This window comes from Choloepus didactylus, chromosome 2, assembly GCF_015220235.1.
Source record: "Choloepus didactylus isolate mChoDid1 chromosome 2, mChoDid1.pri, whole genome shotgun sequence".
Lineage (NCBI taxonomy): Eukaryota > Metazoa > Chordata > Mammalia > Pilosa > Megalonychidae > Choloepus > Choloepus didactylus.
The window spans coordinates 22,587,248-22,606,768 of NC_051308.1; the positions used below are offsets into that span (position 1 = coordinate 22,587,248).

General features: G+C 41.2%; 1 protein-coding gene across 1 annotated transcript; it reads right to left on the reverse strand.

Moving 5' to 3' along the window:
• Window positions 1–2,896: 2,896 nt before the first annotated feature.
• ZP4 (zona pellucida glycoprotein 4) lies at window positions 2,897–15,980 on the reverse strand. Its single transcript, XM_037805625.1, is given in 20 exon segments — window positions 2,897–3,023; window positions 8,721–8,814; window positions 9,026–9,119; window positions 9,121–9,139; window positions 10,107–10,189; window positions 10,496–10,637; window positions 10,714–10,903; window positions 11,082–11,212; window positions 12,099–12,117; window positions 12,120–12,192; window positions 12,507–12,613; window positions 12,616–12,672; window positions 14,014–14,058; window positions 14,061–14,117; window positions 14,120–14,155; window positions 15,204–15,299; window positions 15,302–15,311; window positions 15,393–15,484; window positions 15,487–15,513; window positions 15,806–15,980. Coding segments are annotated over 20 exon segments (1,674 nt in total).
• Window positions 15,981–19,521: the final 3,541 nt, after the last annotated feature.

Sequence of the window (19,521 nt, forward strand, 5' to 3'; positions counted from 1 at the left end):
ACTATTCAGCCATTAAAAAGGAATGAAGTACAGACACATGGTACAACATGGATGAACCTTGAAAGCATTGTTCTAAGTGAAAGGAACCACACATAAAAAGCCACATATTATAGGCATGAAGTATCCAGAATAAGCAAATTGATAAAGTACATTATTGGTTGCCAAGGGCTGGAGGAGCACTAATGGGTTTCTCTTGGGGTGATGGAACTGTTAAGGTGATGGTTGCACAACTCTGAATTACTAAAAGCACAGAATTGTTCACTTTAAGTGGGTAAATTGTATGAAATGTGAATTATATCTCATTACAGCTGTTAAAAAATTATGAAACCCCAAGCCTAGGTTTCTGAGTAGAGGACAGTGCTATAGTTGCTGCTGGATTTGTGATTTGTCTTTGTGGCATTTTTATTCCTTGGTCAAGAACTTTTACTCAAGGGGAAAAATGAGTTGTGCATGTTTTACTAGGAAATCTGAAGTCTGTAAGCTTTTTAACTGTCAAAGGATAAAGACAATCAAGCACATGCAAAGGCACAAGCCCCTTTCATTCCTGTGAACTAAGTGGTTGCACCCTGGAGACACAGGGAATCCAAAGGACAAGGAAGGGGTCGCTGAGAGAGGCAGAAAGCCTGCTGCTCTGAAGGTACTCCCTGGTCAGAAATTCCGAAAGTAGAGAACAAATGTGTTCTGGTTAAAAAGGGCATCTATTTTTGGGGAATTTTCTAGGCTCCTTTCTCTAAATCTGCCTAAATTAGGTCATTGTTTTGGTTTGATTCACTCAGCAAATGTTCCCTGAGCTCCTGCTCTGTGCCAAGCCATCTGCCCTGGACAAGAAAAAGAGAATCTTTAGGGGTAAAGCCTGCCCATTGACATAAAGGTGACTAGCAAAGAGAACCAGATTTCCCAACAACCGCCTCGTCTGTCTCAAGGACCCTTTGGCTATTTGAGGAAATAGTGGCTGTTCTGGTTTGCTAATGCTGCTGGAATGCAAAACACCAGAAATGGATTGGCTTTTGTAAAAGGGGGTATATTTGGTTACACAGTTACAGTCTTAAGGCCATGAAGTTTCCAAGGTAACACAACAATTAGGTACTTTCACCGGAGGATGGCCAATGGTGTCGGGAAAACCTCCGTTAGCTGGGAAAGCACGTGGCTGGCGTATGCTCCAAAGTTCTGGGTTCAAAATGGCTTTCTTCCAGGACATTCCTCTCTAGGCTTCAGCTCCTCAAAAATGTCACTCTTAGTTGCTCTTGGGGCATTTGTCCTCTCTTAGCTTCACTGGAGCAAAAGTCTGCTTTCAAAGGCTGTTTCCAAAATGTCTCTGTAAGCTGAAGTTTCTCTCTCAGTTCCTGTGCATTCTTCAAAGTGTCCCTCTTGGCTGTAGCAAGCTTACTCCTTCTGTCTGAGCTTATATAGTGCTCTAGTAAACCAATCAAAGCCCAGGCTGAATGGGCGGGGCCACACCTCCATGGAAATGATCTAATCAGAGTTATCACCTACAGTTGGGTGGGGCGCATCTCCATGGAAACACTCAATCAAAGAATTACAATCTAATCAACACTGATACGTCTGCCCACACAAGGTTGCATCAAAGATAATGGCGTTTTGGGGGACATAATACGTTCAAACTGGCACAGTGGCCAATGGATATGTCTGTGAGTTTCTTTCTGGGTTGTAGCTTCTCCCCTCCCTGCTGTGTTCTACATACACACACCTTATTTACCCTGAAGAGGACAATAAGTGTAAGAAACCAGATGTTTTCAATAAAAACAAAACAAATCTCCTAGGGATTTTTAACACATGTAAAATATATATTAAAAGTTCTGGGAGGGCAGTGCTCATATACTGATGGAGAGGATAAATGAATGGATTAAACATATAATAAGAACACTCAGTAAACATGAATACTTACCATAATCCAACCCCTTACTCTAATATTTAGATTAAAAAAAATCTTAGCAGTTACGTTTTAACCAATGTGATACATATTCTTTATTTTACAGCCACAAATCTTTTTACAGCCAGCCCTCTGCTCCCTCTCTTTCCAAATGTTTCAGTTGATTGGCCACCTTGTCAGCTGACCTGGCTACCTGCCTTGCGACAGGTGATTTCCTTCTTGAATGCCTATAGTTATTTTCCTATTAGCAAGGGTGGAAAAGCAGCACATTCTGGAAAAAGTGGGAAGAGATGACATTGGTCATTGGCAGGACAGCCTAATTCCTGCTCTCTCTGGCCTGCAGATACTGCTGTTAAGTCTCGATTAGAATTTTATCAAAAAGCCTCTAGGCTTTTGCTCTTAGAAGGGAAAAATGTGCTACTGAATGAGACACAAAAGCACATGTTGCGTTCACAGCATGAAAATGCTGAGTCAAAGGAGTAGAATTAGGGATAGCCAGGAATCAGGACCATTAAAATGATGATTGGATGGGGATTCAGAATATTCTAAGAGCCAAAAATTCAGAGTCAGAAGGAAATGATTTAGTCCTGTTTGTTTCAGAAATCAGAAAGTCAAGTCAAAGCATTTAATCTCTTTAATCACATATAGTGAGTGTCCTGGTCTGAGTTTTCCAGGCAAAAATGGGGATGTCCGGGAGCATGGCATTCTCTATTCAAAAGGTGGGGGGCTCGCTCCTGGCTGGTCCCATGACGTCAGGTTCCGCCTCAGGTTTCCTACTGTTTCTTCTGTTCCTCAGGCCAAGCAAGCAAGTTCCCTACTGCTTGTTGAAATGAACTGAGTACTCTAATTTCATTTTCTAATACAAAATGAAATTTATTTTGTCAAACGTAAAAAAAAAAAGATCCAATAAAATAATGCTTCAGTACGTAGAGCTCAAATCACAATGCATTTCCAGTCATCTGCCAGCTGCCTTGGATTCTTTGGATTAGACTTCTAAGATTTACCCTAGAATAAAATGCTGTTTCTCTGGAAGGTGTCCAAACGAAAGAACCTTAACATATCTTGGGTATCTAGGTGTTTGATGACTGGTGGGTCTTCATCCTTAACATATTGACTCTGAAAATTTAATTTTGTCTCTCAATCTTATTGTTTCTATGAATTGTAGGATATTTATTGGCTTATTTTAAAAGTTCCATGCTTATGTACTGATTAGAGATGGGCAGCAAACATCTCTCCGCTTTCTAACACTGGAAGGAGTGTATTGCAAGGCCTAAAATGGCATGTGCTACCTTGACATCTGTGTGCCTCACAGGCCCCCAAAGCTCTGACATGAGTTCTCCTCTTGTCAGATACGCCCCCACCCAGTGGGAAAGGGTCCCCACCCAGCTAGTCACCCTATTAGTGGAACAGCTGCAACACACTCAGTCCTCACCCCAAGGGGTTTCACCTCCCTGCTAGCCCGTGAAATATTCAAACAAGACTGTCACATTCTTCCATAGAAAGCAGGAGTTATGTCATCCTCTTCTTACTACAGAGCTTGCTTCCCATAGTCCCTGATGGTTCACTCTGTTTCCAAGTACAACCCCCATGTGGCCTGGCCTGACATGCTATGTCCTCTGGGGCTCTATGTTTCATTAGTAAACTTTTATTTGATTTTGCCTGCTGAGTGTTGTGTCATATGTTTGACTGATTCATACCATTTAGGGCAGGGGATCCCTCTCTCCTCCAAAGAGGTGAATAGGAAGTGATAATATGTGTGTGTGTGTGAATAGGAAGTGATAATGTGTGTGTGTGTGTGTGTGTGTGTGTATAAAATCACCACTCTATACAGAACATTAATGCACTTTATATGCTTCATTGTATATACATTATGTTTCAATTTTTTTTAAAGTATGTGCATATAGAGTTGTTAAACACCATCTCTTTGCCAAATGACCAGATTTACCATCTCCTATCCTGGCAGGGAGCAGTTTAACTGGGACCAAAGATCCTTAGAATTTAGGGGTGCTAAATACCTTGGAAGGTGTTCCAGTTTGCTAATGCTGCCAGAATGCAAAATACCAGAAATGGATTGGCTTTTATAAAGGGGGCTTATTTGGTTATAAAGTTACAGTCTTAAGGCCATAAAAGTGCCAAAACTAAGTTGTCAACCACAGGGTACCTTCACAGAAGAATGGTCAATGGCGTCTGGAAAACCTCTGTTAGCTCAGAGGGCACGTGGTTGGCATCCGCTTGCTCCCAGGTTGCGTTTCAAAGTTGCATTCTCCAGAATGTCAGTATCAGCTTCCAATGGCTCTTGAGGCATTTTGTCCTCTCTTAGTTTTAGCTCCTCTTCAAAATGTCACTCTCAGTTGCTCTCCAAAATGTTACTCACAGCTGCTCTGAGTTCCTTCTGTTTGTCAGATTTTTATATGGCTCCAGTGATTTAATTCAGACCCACCCTGAATGAGTAGGGTAACACCTCCATGGAAATTATCCAATCAAAGGTCTTACCCATAGTTGATTGAGTCACATCTCCATGGAAACACTCAATCAATAGGTTCCAACCTAATCAACATAATCTTGTTGTCCCCACAAGATTGTATCAAAGAACATGGCATTTTGGGGTACATAATCCATCCAAACTGGCACACAAGGCAATGGTTAATATTATAGACATATACTCCTCCATCAATTTTACTCTGAAGAAGATGACCCACCTAAATGGGAAAGAAATATGAATGTTGGTATTTCGTGTTTCAACAAAGCTAGAGTCTACGAGCCATCACATAAACACAGCATTTCCAGTCAGCTTTTGTGCCACCTTTTGTGAATGGACAAGACTGATATTTGAAGGAATACCATCATGGTTAATTTCAGTAGTGATCTTGGCTGCATTATGGTATCCAGTTGTTGGGTCAAGCAAGCACTGACCCGATTGTTACTGTGAGGATAGTTCATGGATTTAAATTATTAGTCAGTTGATGGCATCTGTGGCTGATTATATCTGCAGTCAACAAAGGAGACTGTCTTCAGAAATGAGAAAAGTTTCATCCAATCGGTTGAAGGCCTTAAAGGAAAAACTGATGATTTCAGCAGTCAGAAGATAGAATGTCTATCTCTATTTGAGCCAGTCTCCTGGGGAATTCATTAACACCTTCATCAGAGTTCCCAACTTGCAGCCTACCCTACAGAATTTGGGCTTGCCAATCCTCACTGTCACATGAACCAATTCCTATAATATTTAATATATATATACATACACACACACACACACACACACACAATGATTCAAATTCAAGTAATTTTGGTCAAGGATTCTTCAATTCAGGAGTATGTTGTAATAATTTCTCTCTGCAACAATGTTCCTTTCTCACTTTTGACCAGACTAAGTTCTAATAAGGATTCCAGGTTAAGAAACCAGGAACACTCTACATCTGCAGAAGTGTGTTCTGTAGAACATTACTCCTGCAAGATTCTCTGGGAAGCATTTCTATGGTCAAATACGTTTGGGAAATAAATATTTAGCTCCTTTTGGAGTTTTTCAGGATGTTAATTTACCAGGCTGTGAAGCCCTGCTAGAGAGAACCTGGAGTGACTTCAGGATTCTCCAGACTTGTTCACAGCACACTTTACCCAAAACCTAGGAATATGTCACGAATGTGTTGTCCACAGACCATGTGAAGAAGGGGCACTTCCCAAATATGGGTTCGTTGCTTGGGGCGGCTAATAGAAGTCATACTGAACCCCGCCGAAGAGGAAAAGATGGTTTAATTTACACTGACGGAAAGCAGGGGAAATCTTCCCAAATCTGCTTCCTCAAAGTGCTTCTCCAATTCGGTTTTATCCCGGGGTTCAGAGACAAAGAGAGATAATTATTCCACTAACATGCAACAAGAGTGATAGACAAAAGGCCCATCTATCTGGGAGGTTTGGGGCAATTTCCCAGAGATTCTTTGATTGGCTAAACCCATTAGAGACAAAGGGAATTTATTTAGTTATTTCCCATTTTCCTGTTTTCTTTAGGAGCCAGGAGACATCTGTGAAAGGTGCAAACTTCACATGTGTTTGCAGACTTTACATTTACAAATTGTTCCTTTGTAAGAATAGGAGCTTCCATTGTATGCTGTCTCTCACTTTGAAGGCTACATTTTACAATTTCTTGTTTGCTTACAGTTTAAGATTATATTTTAAAAGTCACTGTTACACATGCTCTTGGAAACATTGCACTAAGGCCCTCCCTATGACTGTAGCTCTCTTGGCAGGTCAGCTAGGGAAAGATTTCAAGGAAGAAGAAAGGACTGCTGGCTTCCTTCTTGTCCTCTAGAGAAGGACAGTGACAACTCTGTAGTTAGGGATAAGATGCAGGTTCTGGGTAGAGGCTTAAGTACCTGGACAGTCTTCCCTTTGATTGAACCCAGCACTAGATCCAGTAGACTATGGATATCACCAGGCTCCCCACCCTCCCCACAAGTGACAAACTGCTTGGACACTTGAGTAAATAACCTACATGCCAGGCACTGGGCTAGGCTAGCCTTCCCTTTTTTGTTGGAAATCTAGTTACCTATTTTATCACATTGATTTCATCTGGAGGACCACACACACTTCCCTTGTTTTAGAACAGTAAGTCAAGAACACACTACTATATCTATTATCAATGTAGTTGTTTCTCATGGGAAGGGTGAGAAACAACTTAATTAAGATGGAAAGTCAAGATAGATTAGCATGAAATTAAAAATCCCCTCCTTCTTCCTTCTGTGTCTACCTGGCTTTGTTTTCCTTGGTGATAATTTTTCAGGTGATAATTATCACCTGACATTTGTCTTCCCTAATTACTGGGGAAGCATTCCTATTTTGTTTTTAATCACTTTATTCCCAATGCATAGTATCATGCTTGCCACATAGTATTGCCAATATATGTTTGGATTTAGTGGACCTTAGATCTATGCTGTAGTTACCTGCTATAGTAGCTACTAGTGAGGTGTGGCTTTAAGCACTTGAAATACGGCTAGAGTGAGAGGAATTGAGTTTTTAGTTTCATTTACTTTGAGATTAAAAACAGATACTTTATTCAGTTATTGAAAAACTTGTATTTAGAACAAGATGGGTATATGAACTACTTTTGCAACTGTAAATCTTGTAAAACCTACAAAAAATAATTTCCAATAAAAATTTAGCATGCAAATTAAGATTTGTGATAAGACATATACTGGATTTCAAAGGCAATGTAAAAAAGGATTGTAAAAATCTCAAACTAATGTTTGTTACATATTAGAATGATATTTGAGGACGGTGGGTTAAGTATAATTATTAAAAATGACTTTTGCCTACTCATTCATGACTAGTGAGGTGAATTAGTTACTCAAGTTGTTTAAATAACTAGATTAACCATTACCACTGCTGCAATGGAGGACCAATGGCATTAAGCCCAGTAGAAGTTACAGGACTTGCATGTAAGTCATCTAGCTCAGCTACATGTCCCCCGACAGCAGGAAGGCAGGGAGGCTCTCCTAAAGAAACCCTTTATCAAGTTGAACCTTGTCTACCACTGGAAACTGGTCCCACTGAAGAGCTGAGTACTTTCAGGTTCTGGAGTCAGACTGCTTAGGCTTAAATATCAGCTTTATCATTTGTCAACCATTTGACCCTGGCTAAGTTGTTTGACCTCTATGTGTCTCAGTTTCCTTTTCTGGAAATTGGGGATAAGCACCCACCTTATCAGGTTGTCTTGAAGATCAAGTATGTTAAGAAAAATGAAGCAGCTAGGATAGTTTCTGCCACAGGGAAAGCTCAGTGTCACTGCCAGTCAAATCAGAGAAAACATTCATTCCCTGCTTCAGAAACAGTGTGAGTTGTGTTTGCTTGACTACAAAGCAGTTGTTCAAGAAGCAAGATTAATACCTATTATGTTGCTGAAGCTCCAAGTGGCCTACACATTACTTTCTAAAGGGGGATAATTAGGGAAGCCTCATTTAACCATGCTGAGTTTCAGAGCTCCACTGTGGGGAGAATAATGTTTAACCCCAGCGTATGACCAAAAGCCTTGGTTGCTGAAGAGGTCTTTGAGCAGAGGATTTACCTTGAGAGGTAACATCAGTGATTCATTCTCCCTCTGTGTTTTTTCTACCAATGTCCTAACTACTAAACTAGGAAGTTACTTGTGGGTTCGGACTCCAAACTAAACCTCTTCAGATCAAGCCACCTCCAGCTGAACAATCCTTGATCAGATAATATTTGGCTCTTAAAGATGACCTCCATTTAGTCGTTTATCTAGCCACTGGTTTTTGAAATGTGACTCTGACTAGTAAGATCGGCATCACCTGGGAACTGATTACTAATGTAGGTTGTTAGGCCCACTTTAGACTTCCTGAATCAGAAATTGGGGGTGGGGTCCAGCAATCTGTTTTAACCTGCCCTGCAGTGATCCGGATACACACTAAAGTTTGAGAACCACTGGTTCTAGAAGACTCGTGACTAATTCTAGACTTATTCTTACCTAGTCTGGTTGCTCTTGTCGTGTGTAAGAGCTTTGTTCTACACCCCTTTCAAGTCTGTAAAACCTCTGCTAAGTCTGAAGTATTTGGTCCTTATATACTGATTCAATTATCAACCAACTATGAAAGTGTTATATTCAGGAGGTAGAGGGGCTGGAGTAGAAAGATGCTGTATTATGGTTTTTTATTCCAATCTCATTCCAATCTTTATACCACTTACAGCTGGAAAGATGGGAAGCTAAGAACAGATAGGTTAATTCCTTTGGATTAGTCCTTGACTTGTTAAAGAAAGTGGGCACAGGCTGGTAGCAGCTTCTGGTTTTATTACATGTTTGGTCTGAGTCATTCATATATATTTTCTGATAGCAAAGTAGGACACTAATAAAGCTCCAATGATTAAGGCCCTGGAAAGACCTGGCACCCACAGAGCTTGGGATTCTACAGGAGAGCCTGTAGGATGAAAGACAGGTTAATGTATGCTGAAACCAAGCAATTCGACTTCCTGATAAAGACTGTCATTCTCTGCTATAGAAAAAAATTTAGTCAATTTCTGTGTCAGTTAACACTGTTTCTATCCATAAGGGATAGGAGTTAGGGGTGAGGAAGTGATTATGGTTTAACTAGGGGTTCAGGTAAGCTACTCGGGTCTTTTCTCACTCACTGGAACACTTATGAAGCTTTTCTGGAGAGTCTTTAGTGGCTTGGAGAAGAATCATGGGTCCCTTGCTAGAAGTGCTAGCAGCAATGTTCTGAAAAATCAATGTTAGAATTTCTTCTTCATGTTGGGGAGATTTGTTAGAATATTTAGTGGCGAGTGGGTAGGAAGTGAGTCTTATACAAGCCTAGGTCCCCTGGTATGAAAGTCTCTGATTCATGCCTTTAAAAAACTTCACATTACAAACTTGAGCAAGTCTGAGGCATCAAATCTAACATTGTTACCTTAGTTTGACCAGAATTTGGAAAAAGAGATTATGATGTTAGAGTATCTCTGAACTGCCATCCTTTCTGAAGTAGAAGCCTTTGGACAGCAGCATATTTAGAATTCAGATATCCTTCCTTTTGATACAAAGTAAAATAAAGGAACAGAGAACAAAACTGGGTTAAATGCTGCTTCTCTTTGCCAGTTGAGGGCCTTCGGAAAGCCAACTGAAGTCAGCTTATCTCTTTAGAAGTGGGAATCATTGGAATTGGAAGTACTTAAAGTAGTACTCATCATAAAAGCTACCATTTAGTTACTATGAGCTTTTATAAAGTCTCAGGAGCCACAAATCCCAAGTGGTTCAGAGGATAGACAGGTAATTTAGGTAGAAGTACTCACATGGTATAAATGTTGGGCCTGACCAACTAGAGAGCATACCCTATGTCTATAATCATACTCCACCGGTAGATCTTCAGGCCACAATGCAAGCCTTCCTTCAAGCAGATGTAGGAGTTTTGTGAACTATCTAGATTTAATTGTTACATTATGTTGACTTCTAAAGAGGCCATGGACTGGTTTGGCTCCTAGTTTAATTAAAATTTATAAAGCTGAGACTTACCTGAGATTTTTGTCTTATTTTTAATGGCCCAGGATTCTAGGAAGCTAGGTAGTTGTCTTTATGTTAGATTGCAAAGTTGAGTAAAGACACCTCATTACTAAAATGACTCTTCAATTTAAGTCATATGCCCAGAGGCTGAAGAAGGATAGAACTGGGACTTGGGGTTCAATCAAATCTGTCTTCTAGCATAATCAACTCTGATACTTATGGCTGCCAACACGACAGGTTGCCATAGAGGACAATGTCCCAGCAGGTTGGCAGACAAACACACTGCAGTGCGGATACACCTATGATCTAACAGTATGCAATGTCATAAGGAAAATATGTTCAAACCTATGTTATCTTCCCAGGAAGGAGTCAAGATAGGAAATTATCACAACAGAGATATCTGCAACCTGATATTACAGTAGCACTAAAGAAGTAGAATTTGTAGTTAACATGTCATGTCATTGGTAGCAAGAATTGCTTTGAGGCAGTCCCAACAGCATACATTAAAGGGCTACTTTGGTTGAGAAATAGGACACGGAAATAGTTCTAACTTGAGGGGTTCAAAATCACACTGAGGTGCATGGAAGGAAGCATCATATCCGAGCCCTGAGCCCATGCTTTGCCTCAGAGTTCACAAAAGTAAAGGTGAAAATATGGAAGCACTTGTAGTGAGAAGGAAATGGCAGCTCCAAGGTTTCCTGGACAGGGATCAGTTGGGTCTGATAATTGTCTCCACTGTAGGGGCATCTAAACAGAGAGAGCCAGTGGTCAGGATGGGCTCCTTTGAGGGACCCTGGCACAGGTGCTTATAAGAGTCACTTACCACTTCACCATAATGGATCACTGTTGCTGATGATGGAGGTTTGTGCTGGGCATGGCCCAAAAGTAAAATAAGAGCAGCCCTAGGTAGGGCTCTGTTCTGTGAAGGATGGAGATTTCCACATAAATAAGATATCAAAGTAACTTCACCTCTGGGTAGTCATCAGCACTGTAGTAGGAACTATAGTCTTTATCTACAAAAGGTCAAAATAAGGAGTTGAGGTAGTCCAGACAGTTAGAAACCTCTGGATTGCCTGAGACTATCCACATAATCTCTACAAGTATCTTTCATTACCAGTTTAGGGTCTTCATACTCCAGAAGAATGACAGGACTTAAACTGTAGTCCAGAAGCCCTGCTAAGAAGGTCTTGCCTTTGACAATATGAAGTTCCAGAGTGAGGGGTCCAGGCTGGATGACGGGAAGGGGTGGCTGGAGAGTAAAAGCCCGGACATGGACTGGGAGGGCATTGCTGCTTACAGACTATCTGCAGCTGACCCAAAGCCTTCAGAAAAACAAGTTTAACCAGCTAGTTGGGTGGGTGAGCCATGCCTTTCATTTTGACACTTCTGAGTGCTCATTAAGTACTAGGTGTTAGATGAGTTTATAAACAAGATGGATATGGTTCCTGCCCCTGTGGGAGCTATACTTTAATTTGAGAGATTAACATGAAAAAAATGTTTGTTATTATAAGAGTCATGCAAGAAAGACACTGCTGTAACAAACAGGTAGCTACTGTAGAGAAGGTGTCCAGGAACGGCCTTAGAGGGGACTTGATATGAAGGAGGAGAAGTAATCACACAGCTGGGAAATTGGGGAGGAAGAGGAGCATCTCAGACATAGAAGAAGTGCAGAGGCAAGAAAGAGCTTTATGTCCTTGGAAAACACACAGAAGGGCCAGTCTGGGATTAGGGGAATATTGGGTAAAGGACTGTGAGGCTGTGATAGATCAGGGTGAAGAGGTAAATAGGAACAATTCCCTGAGGGTTATGTTTAAGATCTTAAGTTTAAGTGATGGGAAAACAAGTAGAATATTTCAAGTGTGTGCTCTTATTGCTCTGAGATTTTAAAGGGATTCTCCTGGCTGCAGAATGGATAATGGGGTTAAAGGGAAAAGGCCAAAATGAGAAATGGAAAACCCAGTCTGTGAAATAGCAGAAACCCAGGTGAGTTGGAGGTTTAGGTCAGGTCAGTAGGAATTGTAAGGGTGGAATTAAATAGTGGTCACTGAGGTTAGAGGAGAATCAAGGCAGTATGATTGTCAAAGAAATAGAAGCCCTGAAGATGGTTCAGATGATGTTCTTCTGTGGAGCTGGGGTTTACCCTAGAACTTCTTTAATGGAGGAAGAAGTCATTCTGGGCAACCAGGGACAGGTTAAAAACACCTTTACCTGAAGATGCTATCAGAGGAGAACCAGCACTCCAAGTTCTTACATCTCTGGCTGAAACTAGCTCATTTTCATATAAGGCCTGCTCTTCAGTCATCTAGAAGAGTTGATTAAAAAAAAAAGTCTTGTCATTCCTGACAGCCAGATGCTGCTTCACTCAGAACATGCTTTAATCTAGTACTCAGCAGGAACCCCTTTGCTGAGCTCATTGCTCAGCTGAATGCCCAGGGAGATCTTCAATTGTCTCAAAGATAACATGCTTTTCTATCCTAGAGACTGTCCTAACACTAAGAAGTAGTCTGGAGACTCCCTCATGGCTAAGTTATTCCAGGTCTCCCATCAGTCACTAGGACATTCCCATCCCACCCAACTTCCAAAGTCAGGGACAATACCCAGGGCAGCTGGTCTGACCCATCTTGTGGTACCACAGGAAGTAAATGGAAGCTGGAGCAAGACAAAAGCAGGTGTTGCCATTACAGGGTTACATTAACTGTCATTCCCAAAGACCAAGTGCAGAAAGTCACCAGCAGGGCTAAGGCACTGGAGAACTGAGCATCCCGAGCACAGTGTGAAGTCACTGAGACACCAGGGCAGCTGTGCTGACGGCAGGTCATCGCTCCCATTTTTAAACCAGCCAGACAAGACTCCAACAACTTCATTGCTTTTAAGCCCCCTCTGAGAAACTGGTACTCCCAATGAATGACCTTGATGCAAATTCAGCCATCCAGGGCATCGGTTACAGTCTGGACAGGCGCCTGGGTTCAAATCTTCATTCCATCATTACTGTGTGATGTAAGAAAAGTACTTAACCCTTAACCTCCTTCTTTCAGTGCTTCATCTATAAGCTGATGATAGCAGTACCTGCCTGGTTTTACTTAGTTAGAATTCAGAGTTTTGAATAGACAGCAATGTATACATGCTCATTGCAGTTTCAGTTTTTTACCATTAAAAAAACTTGGAACAAGGTTTGGGATGTGTAGAAAAAAGTAGTTTAAGTGTTTAGAGAAATTTATTTCATGAAGATTGTCAGATACCAAAGTGGCTATTCCTTGTGAATAGATTGTGTGAGACTCTTGCTCATATGCAGAAACAAAGACTTAGTTTCTTGAGTTCACTGGATTTATTTATTTGGATTCTGGGAGGATAGACATCGGAAGGCTGTTGAAAGCTTGATTACTTATGGTCTAAGGTTCTAGGATGCATTGCTTGTACATTGGTCTATCGTCTTAAATACTTGCTCTCTGAGCAACAAAAACCCCCTACCCTCCTGGTATGGTTTTGACTAATTGGCAATTTTACTCACCTAGTTGTTTTTTTTTTAATTAAATTCAGTTTTATCGAGATATATTCACATACCATATACTCATCCATGGTGTACAACCAACTGTTCACAGTACCTTCATGTAGTTGTGCATTCATCACCCCAGTCTATTTTTGAATATTTATAAAAAATAAAATTAAAAAAGAATACCCAAATCAACCCCCCCCATCCCACCCTATTTGTCATTTAGTTCTTGTCCCCATTTTTCTACTCATCCATCTTACACTGGATAAAGGGAATGCGATCCACAGGGTTATCACAATCACACTGTCACCCCCTGTAAGCTACATTGTTATACAATCATCTTCGAGAGTCAAGGGTACTGGGTTGGAGTTTGATAGTTTTGGGTATTTACTTCTAGCTATTCCAATACATTAAAACCTAAAAAGGGTTATCTATATAGTGCTTAAGAATGTCCATCAGAGTGACCTCTCAACTCTGTTTGGAATCTCTCAGCCACTGAAACTTTATTTTGCTTCATCTCACATCCCCCTTTTGGTCAAGAAGATGTTCTCAATCCCACGATGCCAAGACCAGATTCATCCCCAGGAGTCATATCCTATTCACCTGGTTTTAAACATACAGTAAGTCATGTACCTGTGTTTCCATAGCAACAAGACTCCACTTCTTCAGAGCTGTATCACAGCCTAGTGCTTCACTGTCTCCTTGAGTGAGGGGTGAGGGGGCATATGACAGTCTCACATTGGAACAGAGTCACACAAATCAGCATCTGAAGCATCTGGGGATAGATTTTAAAAAGGGAAAAATAGCTCAAGCTAGGTAACAAAATGGGGGTCTTTCAAAAACACTCATTTGATTATGAAGCATTGACACTGAATTCCTGTTGACATGTAGACAATTGGAATAGGTATGTCTGCACTACAATACTTTACATACTATAAATATAGTTTTGAGAAAGAAGATTAAGTAAAGATTAAATCATAGTGTAAGTCCCCCTGAAATTAATCCTTTTTGAAAGAAAAGAATACCAACAAGATCTGTAGAAGCAGTAGGACTATTTATTCACTCTTCAAGTATAATACTTGGGTTTTAGCATTGCTTTTCAAGCTTTAGTGTTTATATGAATTACCTGGGGGTATTTTTAAAATGCAGGTTCTGGTTCAGTAGGTCTGGAGTGGGGCCCAAGATTCAGCATTTTACCAGTGTCTGGCCTACAGTGTGAGTGGTGGCAAGACAGATGAGAAGAGTGAATTACAAGTTCAAATCTATTACAGCTTTGAAGTAGAGCTCTCAGATAGCAAGGCGAGATTAGCTGAAATTGAGTAGGAGGCATACTTCCTACTAATTCCCCAGTTAAATGATTAAGTAGCCTCTGAGGGGGTGGGAAGCTTTTGTCCTATTCTCAGTGCACAATCTGCTTCTTGGAGGCATTTGCCAAGTCTTCTTGCTAGCTTCAGCTTCCTTCCCTCCCAAGGCTGAGGAGTTCCTGCTCCTGAGCCAGTTCTTGTTTAAATCTCTGCTTTGCCACTTGCTAGTATTGGGATCTTGGTCAAGCACCCTGTTGGGGGACAGCCACAGTGCCTACAGCACTAGATTAGGATTATGGATGGAACGTGTGACACACTTACTACAGTGCCTTGACATTGCTTTATCTATCAAGTAGTAATCTTAAAGACTCTGATTAGGGATAAAAGTTTGGAGAAAAGTCCTTCATGAGTGTCAGGTGTCACTGCACAGGGCAGGTAGGAGGGGCTGACTGCTTACTCTCTTTCCACAGCACAGGGCCACACAACTCCATGGCCACTCAGAACCTGAAAGCTTCTAGCCCTTACCTGGAAGGTCCATAGGACGCTTGAGCACCTTAAGTTTTGGAACCATCCTGTGTCCAGCTGCATCTACTCCTTCAACTCCAACCAGCACGAATGATGGGAGTCCTAGAGGGACAAGCCCTGGTGAGTCAACTTTGATGGTAGCATGAGGGGCCTAAGCATCCCTAAAAACTAGTTCATGCTCACCCACTCTGTAATGTAGCAGCTTCTGTAGGACACCTCCAACATCATGGAGATGCTGGGGCCCTCCCTTATCTGGGTTCCACGGTCAGGTTCGTCTGGAGCCTGTGCAGCAGTCTTCCATTGTCTGGGGGACAGGGAAGGGTGCAAAGCACAGAAGGTCTGTAAGTGTGGTCACCAGTGCTGGGGAAGGACAGGGAGCTTTGCCATTAGACCCCAAGTGGCAGCTCCCAATAAGGACAGAGAGGGAAAAGATGGGTGTCAGATCCAGAATAGGAATTATATTTTAGGTTATTCATTTTATAGAGAGAAGCTATAGAACTATTTAAAAGGGGCAACACATTAGGACAGGAAGCTAGTGGATAGTTCTAGTTAATAGAAGAGACATATCCCTGCCTAGCTAATTCAGGCAAATTGTTAAGCTATTAACACAGGAGGATTTGTTGCCTCCTGGCTTAGAAAGTTTACTGTGAACTGAACTTTTTGTAGCCCACAAGACAGCGCACCAGGATAACCTGGTGCCTCAGGCATATTCTGTCCACTCAAAGCAAGAGTTAATTGAAAACAGAGCCAGAGGCTTGGCAGCAGCCACATAGTACATGGGGAGTCCTGGCCTGCTAGCAAATCCTACACCTCCTTCCCCAAGAGCCAGGGTACCTGCTTCCAGGTTTGTTTATATACAGAGGGAAAGCTGGCTCTCAGATGCACATCCTTGTAATAACTCACATGCAACACCTTTGGAAACGTTCATTTGTTTTGAGGCACAATTTGCAGCTGTATTTCATTAAACTTCAGAATCCAGGAAGTCTGCAGAGCCCAGGAAAAATGTGGTACCTCTTAGCAAAAGGAGGCTTCCTTGGCATTGCTCCGTATAGCACTTATTTTGTCAGCTTATTTACTTCAGAAGAACTTCCTCTAGAATTTTGCATATCTGGGAGGAAATCCTGGCTCTGCCACGTAATAACTATGTGAACTGAGGTTATTACTACCTTCCAGAATCTTAGTTTTCTTGCCTCTAAAATGGGGATAATATCTCCTGGCAGGGGTGTTCTTTAGGATTAGGTGAGATATTCTATGCCAAGTGCCTGGCACAATGCTTGCCAAGCAGAGAGCCCTCAGTGAATGACAGCCACCAGTGTCATTATTGGGCAAAAGTTGGGGTCTTCAAAGATCCTTGTTATCTTCTTCACTGCTTCTAATGAAGCTTACATGAGAAGTCCAGAAGCTTTTTCTGGCTTGAAATCCCAGAAAAATTTGAACTTGATTCCTGAGAAGAGCTGATCTAGATAGAATTTTCTCAAGTCCTAAGAGAGAATCCCGCTACAGCAATCTTTTCTTGCCAAATTCCAAAGCTCATATTTGCCATATTTGTCTTAATGGGCTCCCCTACAGGATCTAGATGAAATGGGGATTAAGGGCTTGCCTTCTCCAAAATAATTCTGCCTCTTACAGATATTTATAAATCTCTTACTCTTCACCTACATTTCAGTTATATTTGCGTAAATATGTCAGGGTTTCTTGTTTACTTGCTTTTCACATTTTGGTTCTCCTTTTTACAAGCTACAACTTACATGCCTTGACCATTGGTTAGTTTAAGCCAGCGTCAGGTGAAACTACAGAGGCGTCCTCAGAGATTTAGGGATGTAGGGATACATGCCTCACTGGTGAGGGTGGGAGTACGGAAATTGGTTTCCATAGTCTTCTGCCAAAAGACAACAAATGGTCTTCTGATTATATTTAGCCTGATATTTATAATTTGAAATTTTTTAAAATAGTTGACTGAAAATCTTAGCCAACTGTCTGAGAATGTATAACTAGTTTTCTCTATTTCCCTTGAACTAATTAAAGAGAACAGTTAAGCACATTTCCTTCCTGGTGAAGACATTTAACCATGTGGTGACAGAGTGGTTGAGGGAATGCTGGACCCCACCCTCAAAGATGAGATGTGGCTTCCCGGCATCCTCCTTCTAGGTTAGCTATTGGCCAATGGGCCCATCTCATTCCATTTACTCTCACAGCCCATTCCCCACTGAACTGTAGTGACTTCTTACTACTCATTTTCCCTACTAAAAGCTCTTGAGTGCACAAACTGTTCTGTCATCGCATCCTGAGTGATTTGGACAGTGTGTACTCAAAGTTTACTGAGAAAAGAATGAACCAATGAATACATTTTCACTAGTGGCCATGTCCTAGGGCTAACACTCTTGAAAATATAACACTCTTGAAAATCCTAACTGGTAAAGATTTGGTTCCTTTATGGTGAGTTCAAACTCATAATCCTTAGGTATTTTTTCCTTTGAGTAACTATTCATGTGATTACAAGTGTACAAAAGAAGTTGAGGATTAGACTTACATGACATGTTCCAGTAGTTAAAAGCTAGTCTCTCAACCAGACTTACTAATGTTGCTTTCCAAAGTAGTGAAAAGTCAATAAGAATTACCCATTGCGCTAATAGTTGGAGTCATTTTAAAGTGTAGCGGTGATATGGGTTTTATCAGTGGGTGAAACTGGGTACAAAGTCTGACTCATTCATTTACTAGCTCTGGGTCTTTGTCAATTTATTGACCTCTCTCTCTTAGTTACAGTTTTTACATCTGTAAAATAAGAATAACACCATCTAATCTCATGGGGGAGGTGTAACTACAATTAACAAGTTGTCCTTAAATGAAATAAGATAATGTTGTAATGTGTGTAGTACAATGCTTGCTGCATAATAATTACTCAAGTTGTTGCAAACATCAACAAGACCAGTTTAGTGCTTGGGAAATGTGGGTGAGATGGGAGACAAATGGGAAAGCAGGTGCCAAGCAGTGGACTCATTTGATACTTGGGGGCTCTGAGGAACAGCCTATACTTGCAGAATTTAATCCCCTTCTGTTACTTTAAGCAGTATGAAAATAAACATAAAAGTCTGGAACTGTGTTGAGATATCTGGAAGTACACCCAGGCTCACACCAGCTGCTACAGAGGGGTTTTAGGGGATAAATCCCAAGATAACACCAGCAGGGTATGGATAAGGTGATTTTATACTTATGCCTGTGCTAAATCTTCCAAGGATATGTCATTCAGCTACACCACTCAATCAATATCAGGACTAGAAAATGCACTGATGGTGAGTGATCCACCCACAAGAGCCCCAGGCTTAACAGGGAAAACATCCTGCCCCCATAATCTCAAAAGTAATGTTCCACCCTTTGAATTTGGAAAGGCAAATGCTGTTCTGAGTATTCTCTTAAATTAGAATCAACTGGTCTTTGAAAAATGCTTTATGGGATTACAGATAGAATATAAAGCATGACAACTTATAGAGTCTTATGAAAAGCCTGATAATCACAGTGGTGTTTATCTGATCATCTGATCCACAGTTTATAGGTAGATTTGAAAGATCCATCTTGTGTAATCTAACAAAGTATGAGTGGTCTCACACAGAAGGCAAAACTGCCCATTGCTCATTCCCTGGTCTGGCCACTGGACTCAGGTTCCCTTTGACAGGGAGGAGAAGGGCAGCATGTGCTGCTGGGGAAAGGAAAACTGATTTCCCTAAGATTTTGTTTGATTTGGGCATATTTTTTCTTCAGTCACATTCAAACCTTTCAATTTAAACAAGTGGTCAAGGGCACACCTATGCAAGTTTTGCTAATGGGCCTTTTATTGGAATATGGACTCATTCAGCCACACCTACAAATTTGTTTTCTTTTGGTGGTGTCAACATTTTTATATGATGCTTTCTGGCTGTTACCCACGGGTTTCCTGGGATCACTTATTGTGATTTGAGTGGTGTCCTCCTGACTCGATTATAAGATATCAGGTAAACGAGGCCCTAGGAAATTCTCAAGTGTGAAAAAGCAACAATCAAAATTACCTCCCAAATGTAGAAGAACAATTAGACCATTGTGTGTGCTAATCAGTAATGAGGGAGCTGTGGGGGAACATCCAGCTGTTCCCGGCATGTGGTGGAAATTAGGACACTTCTGAAGGAAGATATCAAACTTAAGTTAGTGTAAATTCTTAAATGGTTTTCCTTTCAAGAAGTAAGAATTAAAACTGAGTCAGTTAAAAGGAGATGAGTACCATCACGAGGTCTCTTCTCTGCACCGGGGGGCACAGGACAGCCCTTACCAACGCCCCCTGCTC